Below are 17,300 nucleotides of genomic sequence, written 5' to 3'. Positions count from 1 at the left end.
TTATGATAGGGCAGAAGTACACAAGAAGCAAATATGGTCATTGTGTGTATTTACGCAAGCTACAAGGAAAATCCTATATATATTTTCTTCTTTATGTTGATGATATGCTGATAGCTTCCAGGAGTCAGACAGAAATTGTGAAACTAAAGACTCAATTGAACAGGGAGTTTGAGATGAAGGATCTTGGTGAAGCGAAGAAGATTCTAGGCATAGAGATATCAATGGATAAGAAATTGGGGAGGCTTTGTTTGTCTCAGAAAGAATATCTAAGGAAGGTACTAAAACGTTTTGGCATGAATGAGAAGTCAAAACCAGTTAGTACACCTCTTGCTCCTCATTTTAAGCTCGGTGCATCCATGTCACCTAAGGATGATGCAGAACGGGAATATATGTCAAAGGTTCCGTATGCAAGTGTTGTTGGTAGCTTGATGTATGCAATGGTGTGTACGAGATACGATATTTCACAGAGAGTTGGGGTTATGAGCAGGTATATGCATGATCCTGGAAAGGAGCATTGGCAAGCTGTGAAATGGATTCTGCGGTATATTCTGAACACCGTAGATGTTGGTTTGGTCTTTCAGCAGGAGAAACAAGATGGTCAGTGTGTAGTTGGGTATTGTGCTTCAGACTATGCAGGTGATTTGGACAAGCGTCGATCAATTACTGGTTATGTGTTTACATTTGCTAAAGCACGAGTCAATTGGAAGTCCACCTTACAGTCAACAATGGCTTTGTCTACTACAGAGGCAGAGTGTATGGCAGTTACAGAGGCTGTGAAAGAGGCAATTTAGCTTCCAGGGTTGCTTGGTGAATTGGGAATGTAACAGAAGCACATCAAAGTGCATTGTGACAGTCAGAGTGCTATTTATTTAGCAAAGAACCATGTTTACCATGCAAGGACGAAGCACATCGATGTTCGATATCACTTTGTACGAGAGATTCTAGAAGAAGGTGGAGTCATAATCCAGAAGATTTGGACCACTGAGAATCCTGTTGATATGTTGACAAAAGTGATAACTGCGATCAAGTTTAAACATTGTTTAGACTTGGTCAATATTGTTACAAATTGAAAGATGAATTTGCAGACACTACTGAAGATTGGATTTTTTGAGAGATGTGTGTGGAATTTGCCAAGGTGGAGATTTGTTGGTTTTTTGGCAAATTTTGAATCTCACATTGGTTTTGTATAAGGAGGAGGTGAAATTCTTTTGTTATAAATAGAGCCCTCATCCTCCTTAGTTTAGTATTCCACAAATATAAGTGTTCTTCTATATTAAAGACTATTTGTACTCTTTCTCTCTCTTTGTAATATTTCCTCTATTAGTGAAATATTATTTTAGTAGTGTTCAAGGACGTAGGCATAATTTTGGCCTAACCTCGTTAAATTTTGGTGTTCTCTTTTATGTATATTTAATAGCTATTGTCGGGTATAATTGATGTTAATTATTGTCCTATTAAAATTACTTGTCTTGGTAGTTCTGTCTAAGTAGAGTGTGTTTTAAGAAGGACCATTGTGACCCCTCCACTCTTTCCTGAGAATCTACCTTGGGGTGATTTTTAGTACAGTCATTTCACACTAGTCACCTAGATAATAATTTTCAAGGTAAATTTTTTATTATTGGTGGAAATTAACCCGAATTCCACAACAAACACCTATTTCAGAAAGACGCATATCATCATTCGCGTTTTATCCGAGTCAACGCCACATCAAGATAAAACATGGATGATGATTCGCGTCTTTCTATAAAAAAAAGTGTTAGATCAATAAAATTTTCTCAAACGATGTCTGACATAAAATTAACATATTGGGATGCTTTTTGGGTAAAACGCCCAACAATAGGCATGGTGCGTACTCTGATGCAATAAATGACAACAGAGCATACTGACTGTAAGTTTATTTTCAGCTACGAATTGATTATGGTGTCGGACATGATCTCGCTACCGAACAGCGAAGTAGCTTTTCACATTCTATACATTCCATCATGGATGGATGTTAGGCGACATATAACAGTAGTGTATGGTTTATTTTTTTCTTAAAAATTTATAAATTCATCTCATAATATAAAATTTTATATATGTTCTTTCATTCGATTCGAACCTTATTTAAAATATTTTCACCTACTTATTGACATCTTACATTAAAATCACACTCTTAAATTGGAAAGAAGACGGAAATGTAATTTTACTTTTGATTCAAATTCTCATTGTAAAAAAATTAAAATCTGGCCTTTTCATTTAGATGAATTCTTTTTGTCGTCAGTTTAATGCTAAAAAAATAAATGTTTTAACATTATTTGTGCTACCAATATACACTTTTGATCCGACTGTAGAAGCATTGTCGAACGAATTAGGTTAATTGTTCAAGTCTCTTCATGTTTAAGAGTAATTGAGGATGTTCCATGTCTTTATATGATCTACCTTTTGATGATTTTCTTATGATAGAAAAGATATACAATGTATATTGCTTACAATAATTATATATATTTCAAATTATTTTGCATTTACATCTTTTACACTTTTTTCAGTTTAGTATTTAACTTGATTTGTATGATTTTTCTTATTATCCATCTTTGGGCATAGGAGTTTCTAAATGTAGGATCCCTTGACAAAATTGGGTCAGACCTATTCAAAAAATACATGAGTTTAGGATGATTACAAAGTTATATATGTTTTTATTGATAATGCATGTGTACTCAACAAATGCATACCTCTAAACTTTAAAAAAAACACTCTTTGATCACGGAGATCACTCAATAATTCTTGTGAAATCGATTTTCATTTTTATTTTTTTGAACAACCCTTACCTAAAGGGAGGAGAAGAGAAATTTTAACTTATCATGAATATTAAATCTGCAACTTAGAGAAAAAGGGAGGTGTCGTGGGTAAAATGTTATGTGTTGCTTTAATATAAAAAATACACTTGTGGATATAAGAATTACTGTCTCATAGGAGTTTTTTTTTAATAATTTTGAGTGAATACAAAGTGATATTTATTTAGAAATATTTTTATCAGTTGATAATGTATATATATTTTATAGATGTAGTTGTTTGAACTTAGATTCTCTTAAAAACAATTTTTTTATCACGGATCTCACTTAATAAATTTCTCTATCCCATGTTACAATAGAATGAACTGTTTATCCTTGTCACATTCTCCTCCTAATATAAACATATTAAATTTTATTTATAGAATAAACATTCCTCAATCTCACATGCAAAATGCAGCAAAAGCTTATACATAAGCATTTCCCTCCTTTTGCTTTTTCTCTTTAGCAGTAATTGCCCCAATTTCAATCTTACCCTACTTTTGCTTTGCTTCTCAAACGCAAGATAAGTCTCTCAAATAAAAGAAAAGGTTAAATTTGCTTGGAGGGAGCAACCCCTTTTCATTTGTTTTTCCTTCTAATGTTTAGATGAGAATATATATAAGGTGAAGGATGAATAGAGAGAAGTGTTGGGTTGTAAACGTATTTTTTTTAATTTTAAATTCTCGTATAATTTAATTATTCTTTTTGTATTTTTTATTTTAATCTAATTTTGAACCTTTCAAAATTTTGTAATTTCGTATATTTTACATTTTTAATATAAATTCTTTAATTCACACTCCTAAAATAAATTAGTACATCCGTCTTTGTATGTAAATATATAAATATAATTGTTTCATTTTTATTTTCTGTTTTGCTTTGATTGGCAGGAGATGTAAGAATCTCATGTTCATGCAAGTTTGAATGGACCCAAAGACCAAAACAGTCACCAAAAGAATCAATAGAAAAAGAATAACACCCAAAGTTGTATGTAAAACAACTTTTCCTTTTTAGAGCTTTAACACCTTTAATGGTGGATTCACTTTAGTCTTGGAACTCATGTACATCCTTTTCTTTTTCTAGAATATAAACTTGAAATACACTCGATAAATCAAATCCGCTAATAACGTAAACGAAAAACGGTTAAGACTTTTTGTTGACATATCAAATATCAGAATTCAACACTCGATGAATTTCTGGTACATGTCCTCTCATGCATGCATATTTAAAAGTTGATACAAAAGGATTTGCAAGATGGTTATGATGGGAATATATTTTCATAGTATGAGCCAAGCTTCCATTTGTTTACTCCTCTATCACAGCAAAAGAACTACACAAGCATGCATTGCAAGCTTTAATATTGGATATTTCAATATTGATTTTATAATCCTACTTCCAACAAAAAAATACATACAAGATATATGGCAGACAACATGCTGGTTTTGTGGTTATTAATGGTTGATCTTTTAGCACTTCGGATTGATTTGAAGCTTCCCGATCACGTACATCGATGCCGAGGCTAGGCTTGTCCCGGCGGTCGTCCCGAGTTGCCAGCTCGCCTGTTGGAAAGTGCAAAAGATCTCTAATAAAGATAAAGAGATATAAAATCATACGAGGAAAAAACAATTGATTCGTACAATCATTTTTAAAATATGAGACACATGTTTAATATTACGATCTATTCATTTATTTCTATGTTCGAGTCATTCGATCTTATTTACACATAAAATGGTATATTATCTATATATGCTGGTTCAGCTTTTAGTTGCATTGATTTGGTAATCAGTTAGTTTGCTTTGTAATACTACAAGTAGAAGCACACTTAATTATTGCAGATTTCTAGAAAAGAAAAGAAAGGCAACATGAAATAGTTAATTAAAGGCTTTGTAAATGCTTTATGCTAATGGTAATTAGCAGTGGATAAGCAAGATTAAAAGACTGAATAAAGTGAATGTTGGAGATTAAAACATACTGGACCACATGTACATCAAGACTCAATGCAACAGTAAAGTATATATTTTCTTTCATATTCGTTTTACTATTCATGTTTGGAATTCGAAGTTGTCTCTTTTAACCAAATGATCTCTATGATTTAAACTCGAATTATCACTTATTCATATATATGTACAAATATGATTAGAGTTGTACCTGTTATGAATAGGATCGGGTCCATTAGGAACTCTTCTTTTGCTCATGTAGTTGAGATCCTGCTTGGGATGCGCCACACTCGACTTCCCTTTGCCTAAGACCTTCACTTGCTCTTCCCGCTGCTGCAGTTTTGCCGCCGTCGTTGATGTCCAAGACCGATGGTCAACACCTGTTATCGTCGTCTTCGTTTTGTGATCTTGTCTTTGCTGGATTCCATTTGATATAACCAACATAAACCCCAAAACTACAAGTGTTCTAAACAACAAAGAACTACCAGCTGCGCCCATGATTGACTGTTATTGCCCTATATCTATGACATAGAGGAAGAGAAGGAAAGGGAGATTGTTAAATGAAGATGATGGTGATTGGAATATGATATATATATATATATAAGAGAAGGAAAGGAAAGGTAGGGCTTATGGTTTGATGGGTGTTCTTTATAGAGGGGAAGTTGACGTGATTCACTGTTACTTTCTCCAAGAGCTTCGCTTTATCATGTTTCTTTTGCTTTCAGTTTTGGGTATTTTCATGCACTACTTTATTCGTAAAATGCCAAAGCACCCCCACATTATCATGCATTACGTACCACAATAACCAAGCTTTACACATACATGAATATATATATAGGGAGATTAATAAAATTGAGTTAAATCTAATTTTTCAGTTAAATTTAAATTTTAAATTTGATTATTATTATTATTCTTGTTTCTTGTTTCTTGTTTCGAAATCATAAAAAATAACATGCAACATCGAATATTGAAATTATATATAGTGAATGTGCAAAACAGTGGAGAAAGGACTACACTTTATATGGGTATAAATGTAAGAAATCACAGTACCATACTTGTTATCATTTCAAAACACTTGTGAATATTCTTCCTTTAAATTGGCATTCTTTGGTGGGGTTTGCTATTCCAAATGCTACAATACAGTTATTTCATCCCTATTATATATTCTTCGTTTTATCAACAATTTTCTTTTGTTAGTGAAAAATTAGGCTGCAAACCATCTACTTCTGTATTAATTGCGGTACTAATATGCCTGCGTTCGTCCTATTACACATTTATTCCTGGTATTATATATTCAAGGAATACTATGTTTGCCAAAATAAATGTATGCTGAAGATACTCATTTTTTTTCATTTAAATATTATTTATATTATTATAATAATAATAATTATTATTATTATTATTTTATTATTAATAAATATTATTACAGGTCCAAATCAGACTGGACCGACCCAGTTACAAAGGACCCAACTGGCCCAAACCAATCAGGAAACCCTAAACCCAATTTAGGGTTTGTATCATCTAACCCTAGTCACCTCAGCATCACAGCCGTTGGATCTGAAAGATCCAACGGCCCACACTCATCCAGAACAAACCCTAGGGTAATGATACCCTAGGGACCACGCGACCGCTGTTCGCCAACCTCTGCTATCACGCTGCCACGACGCCAACCGAAGGATCCAGAAGGCCAAGCCATAGCCGCACACGTTGCCCTCAATGGTGAGTCACCACTGGAAGTTCGGTGACTCACCGAACTCTACTCTTTTACCCGGTCCGAGACAAGCACCGGTGATGGCTATAAAGCCACCACCGAACCTGCGAAGAAAAGAACCAACAGCCACAGAGCAACCAAACAGATAGCAAAGATACAAAAAAATAGAGACCAACTCACAACAACCAGCAATCAAACCGAGAAGAGAGAAGGAAGAGTTTACCTTACCGGAGAACCCCAAACGGCGCCTAAGAACCAAAAATAACGAAGGTATTTTCCTTAGATCAAGGAAAATCCATAACTTTTTAGGATAAAAGAAGGGTGAAATTGGGTTTAGGGTACTTGGATTTAGGCTTTGGGAAATTTTGGTGTTTTTCGACCACCGGAAACGGTGGCCGACGGTGGGGATTACGGCGGCAGACGACTGCCGCCCGGTAACCGGCTTCCCTCCGATGAGGGAAGCTAGAGAGAAGTGAGAGAGAGTTTAAACTCTCTCAGTTTAGAGAGAGGAAGAAAATGAGAGAAATGAGAGCTGGCCCTTCGGGCCAGCCGGTTAGGGGCTTAAATAGCCCTCCCCAAACGACGCCGTTTTGGGGAGGGGTCTATCTATAATTAACTAAAAGTTAAACCCTTTCCGCAACCATCCTAATTTGTAATCCTTACATTTTAGTCACTAAATCAATTTATAATCATTTTAATTCGGTTCTTTAATTTTAATTTTATTTATTTTAGTCCTTTATATTAAAATAATATATTTAGGATAAATAACATATTTAGTCCTTTAATTTTAATAATTGATATTTTAAACCCCGAACAACATATTTCAATTTATTTTAATTTGATATATGAATTTTATATAATTTTATTTTAGTCACCAAATTAATAAATAAGAAGAATATCATGTTTAATCCCTATAATTTTAAATAATTAATCACGAATTAGGTTTAATTTTATTAGATTATAATTTAGTCACTAATTTTAAATATTTTCATTTATCATAAAGTTTTACTGCTTTTAAATATATAGTTCTAATTTTATTTTTATTATTGTTTATTTATGTTTTAATTTTACTTGTTTATATATTTAAATTTTATTTTTATTATTATTATATAGTCATATAAATATATATATATATAATAAATAATAATTTATTTTAAATCTTAATTTGATTTTACATAAATTATTTTTTTATCATATTTTAATATATTTTTTCAATATCAAAGAAAAGGGCAGTCTTAATACAACTGGATGTCCTATTCTGGTATTTTAAAATTAAATATTATAAAAAATTATAATTTAATTTTATTTAAATTATTATATTGTTAATATTTAATATCGAAGAAAAGAACTGTCTTAAGGCACCTAGAAGTATTTTTCTGATATTTCTAAATAAATAAATATTTTATTTATAAATATATATAAATTAATAGATTTTCTTAAAAATTATAGTAATAAATTTGAGATAACAGAATTATAAATTAAATATTTGAATTCTTAAATTCTAGAGGCAATTTATAATTAAAAAGTACCAATTTTGGGCGTTGTAGGGGTGTTAATCCTTCCCTAAACGTAACCGACCACGAATCCCTTTTTATTATTAAAAAGAACGAATTTTTGGTTATAAACGCAGATCAGTTCATCTTTTAACTGATGTTTTCTTAAAACTCTTTTAAAAAATAATTTTTAGGTATTCGACCTACCTAACCCAAAAGGCCGATGGCGACTCCCAAATTATTTTAAAAAAACCATTTATTAACATCACTTTTCCCGCTAAGTAAAAAATTCGTGCCCAGACAAAAACCGGTTACGACAGCTTGGCGACTCTGCTGGGGAATAGTCAGGCTTTTTAAAAAAAAACAATTATAAATTGTCTCTATTAATTATAAATTAAAAATTCGTATATTTAATTTATAATTCTTTCTTTTCAAAATTTTTACATACTTATTATTTTTATAGTATTTATATATATTATTTCATTTTATTTGCAAATATTTTCATTATTTATTTTTCTGTCAGAGGTTTGAACATTTCTCCTCACACACAACACTTGCTTTGCATAACATAAAGCTCTATAATTGAGTTTGTTCCTTTTAAGTGGGAGTGAAAGCGACGTCTTCGTGAGAATTTATTCTCCGTGTCAGACCTAATAAGTAACTTTCGGGGTTCATATGCTCTATGTCTTCGTGAGAATTTATTCTCCGTGTCAGGCATAGAGAAGTGTATCCCCTCAAATTAAACTCGATCCACTTTAGTCTGTGACGGACTAGGATTGAGGGTTAGCAACCCAAGGGGGCACTAACAAGGACAATTCGGGTACCTTTATTCTTAGATCTGAAACCCTGCATATAATAAACCCTAGAAACTCTTCCGATTTGAAGCCATGCCGAAATTTTGTCCAAAATAGGTGTACACACAGGAGAAATGAATTCTAACTTTCCTTTTAATTTATTTATTTATTTTCTTACTGATTAAATTGCATGTGAATTTAAATTATTTAAAGTATGAAGAAAGTATGTTTAAATAAAGATATTTAGGTAGACATTATTATTAAATTATTTTTTTATGTAAACTAATTCATTTCTTTTTGTGTGTTCTTTATTTCTTCTGTTTGCAGAGCATCATACAGGATAAAAGGCATTGATCCTCGTATTAATTGTCTCATTGGAAAACCTTCATCCATGGATAAAAAGTGTTCAAATCAAATAGTTCTAAACTCAGAAGTAAGACAATGGGCTGAGGACTTACAAAGACAAGGAGGAGACAGTCTGCAAGATGACTATGTATCTGACTTGGCCAGTTATGCTCCAGTTTCGCTAAAAAGAAATGATATGCAAGATTTGCGAAGCATTTGGGAAAGTTGGGACTCAAACAAAAAGTTGCAGTTTTATCAGACTTACGGAGACATCCCATATTTGCTCTATGTCGAAGTTGATGATGACTTACTTCGAGCCCTAATTCAATTCTGGAATCAAGGGTACAATTGCTTCACTCTCAATAAAGAGGACTTGGTCCCTACTATTGAAGAGTACACAACTTTGCTACATATAGAAGGGGCTTTGGAGAATCGAATTTATTCAAAGTCAATTAAAACTCAACCTTTTCGAGTTAAATTAGCAAAGATTGCTGGAGTACGAGAAGAATGGGTGGCATCCCGTACAAAACAAAAGGGTGAAAGCGAAGGCATTGCTTGGACCAACATTAAAGAACTTATTCAGAGTCATCCAGACACTAAAGTACGATTCGATCTCTTTGCTCTGGGTATGTATGGTATGGTCATTTTCCCAAAAGTATTAGGATATATTGAAGCTGCAGTAATATATTTGTTTGAGCAGCTACCAAAAAAGATTAATCCTGCATCTGCAATTCTAGCAGAGACTTTCAGATCATTAAACGCTTGTAGAAAGCTAGGAGGTGGAAGATTCTCAGGGTGTACCCAATTGTTATATGTCTGGATCCGTAGCCATTTCTAGAGGACAACAAAGGTTTCATACCGGCGCTTTAATATGGACTACTCACCATTGAAAGAATTTCTGGAGCAAGAATGACCGAAAGAAATTAAGAAAGATATGTGGATTAATGCCTTTCGAAATCTGTAAAGCAATGACATTGTTTGGCGAGCCCCATGGCAAATCCAAAGGGAATTCTTTTACAAATGTGGTGATTACAACTGGATAATGCTGCTCGGATTGTGGGGAGGAATCGGATATGCACCACTTCTGGTCATAAGACAGTATGAAGGTCATCAATTTGTACCTGTCACTGCTGGATTACATTCGTCTGAGTTCGCATTCCACAGCAAAAATTATAAAAGAAATATCATGGAGGCTTTTACAGCTTGGAAAACAACTTTTTGTATCCGAGCTAAAGCAGCAAAAGAAATGCTAACTCCTGATTATGAGGAATGGAGATCTATCAGGAAAAATAAAAATATTCCTCTACCAGACCAAAATGAGGATATCTCTATGGAAGATCGCATTAAGGTGGTTCCATCAGAGATTGAAATCCTGAGAGCTGAGTTTGAAGCAGAAAGAGAAGATTGGTCAAGAGAATTAGAGAAAATGAGACGATATAAAGCTATGTTGGGTGTTGACATTGATTTTCATTCATCACAATGTGCAATGTTGAGAGAAAACAAAGAAAAAGTTGATGGTGAATTCAGAGCATTAAAGAAAAATTATCAGGAGTTATATAAATCCCGGAAAGCATCAGGACCGAGCCAATCAACAGTACAGATGACCAGAGATTTGAACATCGAGAAAAATCAAGTTGAAGATCTGAAAAGAAAGAATAGCCGTCTACTCAAAAGCCTTGAGAAAGAAAAGCAAAAAATAGAAGATTTTGAGGTTGACAGAAGAGAGCGAATTATAAAACACAAAGCTGAACACCGCGAGATCATGAATGAAATGCAAAGAGAAAGGGATCGAGCCAAAGATTTAGAAGAGATGAAGAATGACATCTTTGATAAATTTGAAGATGAGAAAAATATCATGTTCAAGGGATTTGAATCTGAAATGAACCATCTGATTGCCGAACTTGAAGTCAGAGGCCAAAGGATTGAAGAGTTCAATGTTGAAAAAGAAAAATGGGAGCTGGAAAGAAAGAATTTCAACACCAAACTTGAGGTAGAGCAAGAAGTGGCTAGCAATTGGATGCAAAGATGCAGAAACAAGAATGTTCAAATCCAGAAGCTTAATCAAAGAACGCAAGAAGCACGAACAAAACTCGAAGAAGGTCTGGATCAGTCTAGAAATAAAAACTCAGAGTTTAATGCTTGCATTTTACAACTTGAAGAGTCGTTATTTCAAGAAAAGGTTCGTCTAGGACCTAGTGATCTCAAAGAAAGTAATGAGGAAAGTGCTTCACTGCGAAGACGCATTAGAGATCTTGAAAAAACTCTGCACAATTGTCAAGTCAGAATCACTGAGTTAGAGCAAACTCTCGAAGGAACTAATGAACAATGGCAAAAATCAACTGATTTCTATGTAGAAAGAAGTGAAGAAAGAAGTAATATGGTATTCGAGGCCATGGTACAAATGAGCGAAGTTGCTAGATATGTTGGGGAATTAGCTGTTGAAGCAAAAATAATTGAGCATCACGTTGATCCAGTTTCTAAGTTCGGAAAGAAGGTGTCATGGCTAATGAAAGAAATTATAGAGCTTAATAGGAAAGCTACGCCTTATCTGTAGTTATGAATTATTATAAAGAAACTTTTGTATGCTGATGAAAGTTGTTCTATGACAGTTAACTTTTTGGGATCAATACCTTTTGCATACATGCATTTTGCATACATTCATTATCCATCGCATTATTTTCTTTATGTATAATTTTTATAACATTCATTAATTAAAATTTGAAAAAATAATATCAAAAGAATTTTCAATCGCAGTTATTCTGGCCAAAAGAGAAATACAACATCACTACGGTACTAGACAAGCTACTAAGAAAATTATGGAGGATAAAATACAACGTATTGAGGAACAACATAATAAAGAACAAGCAGAGATGAGAATGAAGCTAGAGAAAATTGAAGCCAGTATTGCAAATTCACAAGACAACATGATGCAGAAAATAGAAGACATGTTTAAAAGGCAGGCTATCAGTGGAAAAATGCATGAAAATCCTGTATCTTTCGACCAAGAACCTATGTATCCTCAAGGTTTCCCACCAGAACCAATTTATCACTCTGGTACTACACCTATACAAATCAATGCCCGCACATCAGCATTTCAAGAAACCAAACCACATGAAAATCGACAAGTGGATCCTGCATCTTCAAGCAAAAATCCACTTATATCAGATGTGAAAATAGGGGATTTTAATACTGAGCATCTAATCCCAGATTTGAATGAGCTGAATGAGAAAGAAAATGAAGAATTGACCAGATAGATCAGGAGCTTAGAAGAACGAATGAAATCCGTGGAAATAACTGAATCATTCTATGGGTTTGACGCTAGTGAGTTGAGTTTGGTTCCAGACCTAATCCTCCCCATCAAGTTCAAAGTTCCCGAATTCGATAGATATGATGGTACCATATGCCCTTCATCCCACATTACTATGTTTTGTCGCAGAATGGCAGGATATGTGAAAGACGAGAAATTATTAATTCACTGCTTTCAGGAAGTTTAACAGGACCAGCCTTAAAATGGTATACTCAATTGACCAAAGCTAACATTAGATCCTGGAAAGATCTGGCTAAAGCATTCCTAGAGCAGTACCTCCACGTAACAGACATGGTCCCTGATAGATGGACTCTCCAAAATTTGGAGAAAAAGAATAACGAAACATTCAGACAGTATGCTCAGAGATGGCGTGACACAGTAGCCCAAGCTCAACCACCTCTATCAGAAAAAGAGGCCACAGTAATATTTGTCCATACGTTAAAATCTCCTTATTTAAATCATCTAATGGGGAATGCAACCAGAAATTTTGCAGATTTGGTCATTTTTAGAGAACTTATTGAAAATGTCTTGAAAAGTGGTAAAATTGAATCAAATGAGGGGTCTAGTTCCAAAAGACCTATGTACCGAAAAAAGGAGAATGAAGTCAACAATGCAAACTCTTACAACAAGGATTCATCGAAAAGTGTTACAATAACCCAGCCAAGGGTTAAGAAAGAGGAAACAAACACTAATCGAGCAGAGTCTAGAGGATCTCGAAATGAAAATGAAAGGTTGTCTTTTACACATTTACCAGTACCCTATGCTGAGATCTATGATTCGCTATTAAAAGAAGATGTCATACGACCCTATCCTTTGGTTCCCATGCAACCACCATTCCCTCCATGGTATGATGTAAAGGCACACTGTGTTTACCATGAAGGAATTACAGGTCATTCTATTGAAAACTGTTTGGCATTCAAAAGGGTGGTTCAAAATTTGATCAACACTGGAAAGTTAGAATTCAATTCACTATCTACATCAAATCATCCACTGCCAAATCATGGAGATAAAAACGTGAATGCAATTCAAGAAGAGAACAAAAAGAAAGCAAAAATCGACGTTTTTGAAATTAAATCTCCTTTTGTTTGGATATTTCAACAACTCTCCTTAACCGGTATAATTCCACAAGAATTCAGGCCAAAGCATAATGAAGGCAAGAATTATTGTGAATATCATCAGGAGAAGGGGCATGAAATTCAACTATGTCCTGAGTTTAGGGATTTGGTGCAAAAATTGATGAATAACAGAGAGATAGAATTCTTTGAAGAAGAACCAGGGAAAAGAGAAGATGATGTTTGCTCATCAGATGATTCTAAACCTAATCAAAGAACAAGTGATCATGTATCATTAATGTGAAATCATCTACAGTGATTCCTGCACCAACAAAGCCGAAAGTAGTTATCACAACTCCTTTACCATTTCCATACAAGAATACCCGCAGGGTACCTTGGAATTATACTACCAATGTTTCAATGGTAGGAGGATCTGTTTCTCTAGAAAAAACAGAAGAGAAAATACAGAGTCTGGATTCGACATCTGAAGCAGTGAGTGAAGTCGGATTCTTTACAAGAAGTGGGAGATGTTACTCTCCCGAAACATCCAATGCATCAGAACAAGTGAAAGCAAAAGGAAAAGCCATGGTAATACCCCAAAAGGTATTTGATGATGAATCCCCTCCAGCATTCAATGAGCCTGTAACAGAAAAACAAGCGTAAGAATTTTTGAAATTCCTGAAACATAGTGAGTATAGTGTGGTTGAACAACTACATAAACAACAAGCGAGAATTTCTATTCTTGATCTATTGATGAATTCAGAAGCACACATAAATGCTTTGATGAGAATGCTTAATCAAACCTTTATCCCTGAAGATATATCCCTCAATAAACTTGATAGAATTGTGGGACATATAGCCGCTGACAATTATATAACGTTCACGGATGATGAAATACCTGAAGGCGGAATGGGGTCAGTAAAAGCTTTGAATATTACCACACATTGTCATGGTCATGTTTTGCCAGGAGTATTGATTGACAATGGATCCGCTCTTAACTTGATTCCTCTAGTCACACTTCAAAGAATGCCTGTGGATAAATCACACATGAAAAGTTATCAGAATGTAGTGCGAGCTTTTGATGGCACTCAAAAAGAGGTGCTTGGAAAAATGGAAATACCGTTGTTAATCGGACCAGTCGTGTACAATATTGACTTTGTGGTGATGGATATCCACCCTACATATAATTGTTTATTAGGGAGGCCATGGATTCATTCTGCAGGAGCCGTTCTTTCTTCATTACATCAGAAATTGAAATTCGTTGTTGATGGACAACTAATATGCGTAGGAGCTGAAGAAGAAATCATTGCGTCTATAACAAGTGATGTTCCATATATTGAAACCAATGATGATGCTCTTGAATGCTCTTTCCGAGCTCTTGAATTTGTCAATGCAACCTTTATTGCAGAAGGAAGCAAAATTCCATATCCCAGATTGTCTGATTGCACCAAGATGATGGTACGACAGACTTTAGGCATCGGAACTAAAACTGGGAAAGGTTTAGGAAAGAATCTTCAAGGGAGTTCAGTTCCTGTAAGTATGAAGATGAAGAAAGATCATTTTAGGCTTGGATTTAAGCCCAATTTTCAGCAAAAGAACAAAGAGATGAAAAGAAGATGTGAAGATAGAAAGGCAAGGTTGAAAGGAGAAGAAATCCTTTGGGAACACATGTTTTTCCCACAGTTGAAGACCACATTCAGATCAGGGGGAACAATTAATGTAGAACAACAGCTTGTTGAGGCCTTTAAAGAAGAAAAGTTGACGAAAAATCAAAGCATAGTTGAAGAAAATATGAAAGGATTATTTATCAACATGATCATGAATGACAACAAGACTGACAAATACTTGGCTAGGATTCACCCTTGTTTTCCTGGAGAAACACTCAACAATTGGACCTTTGAAGACCTTCCTATAGTTCTTAATATTAACACAGAGTAATATTTAATATTAAGAACTAATCTTTATGTTTAGCCCAAAAGTATGAAAACTTTTTGTTATCTTGTAAAGGAAATTATGTTAAGTTCACCTAATATTAAATATAAGAAATTTTCTTTAAAATTTTCAAATGGCAATCATTCTTTACATTTTCTTACATTTTTACATTTATTTATTTTATAGATTTACTATATTCTTTCAGAAATATGTCCGATTTAAATTTGCAGGTGTCACAATATTAATAGCATGTTTATTCCTAAATTTAATCGAGAGATAAATTTAGAGCAGCCCATATGTCTGGAGGAAATCAATGAGTGTGAGGATGAACTGGAATGTGATGTTCCTACTGAATTATTAAGATTGATAGAAAAAGAAGATAAGAAAATTCTACCTCACAAAGAAGAGATTGAGACTGTAAATCTGGGAACAGATGAAGAAATAAAGGAGGTAAAAATTGGTACTACTCTGACAATCCAGATAAAACAAGAATTGATAAATCTCCTTCAAGAGTTCAAAGATATCTTCGCATGGTCTTATCAAGATATGCCTGGTTTGAGTACAGATATAGTGATGCACAAGCTTCTAATCAATCCAGAATATAAACCAGTCCAACAAAAGCTCAGGCGAATGAGGCCAGAAATATTGTTGCAGATCAAAGAGGAAGTGATGAAGCAGATTAATGCAGGTTTCCTACAGGCAGCCAAATACCCAGAATGGGTAGCCAACATTGTTCCAGTACCAAAGAAAAATGGGAAAGTTCGAATGTGTGTGGATTACAGAGATCTCAACAAAGCTAGTCTAAAAGATAACTTTCCATTACCCCACATAGACACCTTGGTGGACAATACCGCAGGACATGCATGGTTTTCATTCATGGATGTCTTTTCAGGATATAATCAGATAAAAATGAATCCTGAAGACATGGAAAAAACAACATTTGTAACCATGTGGGGCACATTCTGTTATAAAGTAATACCATTTGGATTGAAAAATGCAGGGGCAACGTATCAAAGAGCCATGATAACTTTGTTTCATGACATGATGCACAAAGAGATTGAAGTATACGTGGATGACATGATTGCCAAATCCCGAACCGAAGAAGAACATATTCAAAATTTGAGAAAACTTTTCCAGAGATTGAGGAAGTATCAATTAAAGCTCAACCCCGCTAAATGCACTTTTGGGGTAAATTCTGGGAAGCTTTTGGGATTTGTGGTCAGCAAAAAAAGAATCGAGATTGATCCAGATAAAGTAAAAGCAATTCAAGATCTTCCACCACCCAATACAAAAAAAGAAGTTCGAGGCTTTTTGGGAAGATTAAATTATATATCTCGGTTCATTTCTCAATTAACTGACAAATGTGATCTAGTGTTCAAATTACTTCGAAAGAACAATCCTGAAGTCTGGAATGATGAATGTCAAGAAACTTTGGATATTATTAAGAAATATTTATCCAATGGCCCCATTTTAGTATCACCAATGCCTGATAGACCGTTAATTCTCTACTTGACAGTCTTTGAAAATTCGATGGGATGTGTACTGGGACAGCATGATGAATCTGGAAGAAAAGAAAAAGCCATTTATTATCTGAGCAAAAAATTTACTGATTGTGAAATTCGATATCCACCAATACAAAAATTATGTTGTGCCTTGGTATGGGCTACTCGAAGACTCAGACAATACATGTTATATCATACTACTTGGTTGATATCCAAACTTGATCCTTTGAAATTCTTAATGGAATCACCAGCTTTGACAGGCAGAATGGCTAGATGGCAGATGTTATTATCCGAGTTTGATATTGTATATTTCAACCAAAAAGCGATAAAAGGAAGTGCCATGGTTGATTTTCTGGCCAGTCGTGTATCGAATGATTATCAGCCTTTGAGTTTCAATTTTCCAGATGAAGATTTATTGTGCAT

General features: G+C 34.2%; 1 protein-coding gene across 1 annotated transcript; it reads right to left on the bottom strand.

The window, feature by feature from the left end:
* Positions 1–4,145: 4,145 nt before the first annotated feature.
* LOC120134208 (CLAVATA3/ESR (CLE)-related protein 26-like) lies at positions 4,146–5,289 on the bottom strand. Its single transcript, XM_039150686.1, has 2 exons — positions 4,953–5,289; positions 4,146–4,363 (listed from the first exon to the last, which is right to left on the bottom strand). Exons 1-2 carry the CDS (start codon positions 5,237–5,239, stop codon positions 4,324–4,326), a joined length of 327 nt encoding a protein of 108 aa, XP_039006617.1. The 5' UTR covers positions 5,240–5,289; the 3' UTR covers positions 4,146–4,323.
* Positions 5,290–17,300: the final 12,011 nt, after the last annotated feature.

Source organism: Hibiscus syriacus, unplaced genomic scaffold, assembly GCF_006381635.1.
Source record: "Hibiscus syriacus cultivar Baekdansim isolate YM2019G1 unplaced genomic scaffold, ASM638163v2 tig00110597_pilon, whole genome shotgun sequence".
In the NCBI taxonomy this organism is placed as follows: Eukaryota; Viridiplantae; Streptophyta; class Magnoliopsida; order Malvales; family Malvaceae; genus Hibiscus; species Hibiscus syriacus.
This window is presented reverse-complemented; position numbering and strand designations above follow the sequence as displayed.

Excerpts from the sequence above, each read along its gene's own strand:
- LOC120134208 (XM_039150686.1), bottom strand. The coding sequence starts at position 5,239 with ATGGGCGCAGCTGGTAGTTCTTTGTTGTTTAGAACACTTGTAGTTTTG. Across the intron at positions 4,364-4,952 it reads CCCGATCCTATTCATAACAG|GCGAGCTGGCAACTCGGGAC; the intron begins GTACAACTCTAA and ends ACTTTCCAACAG.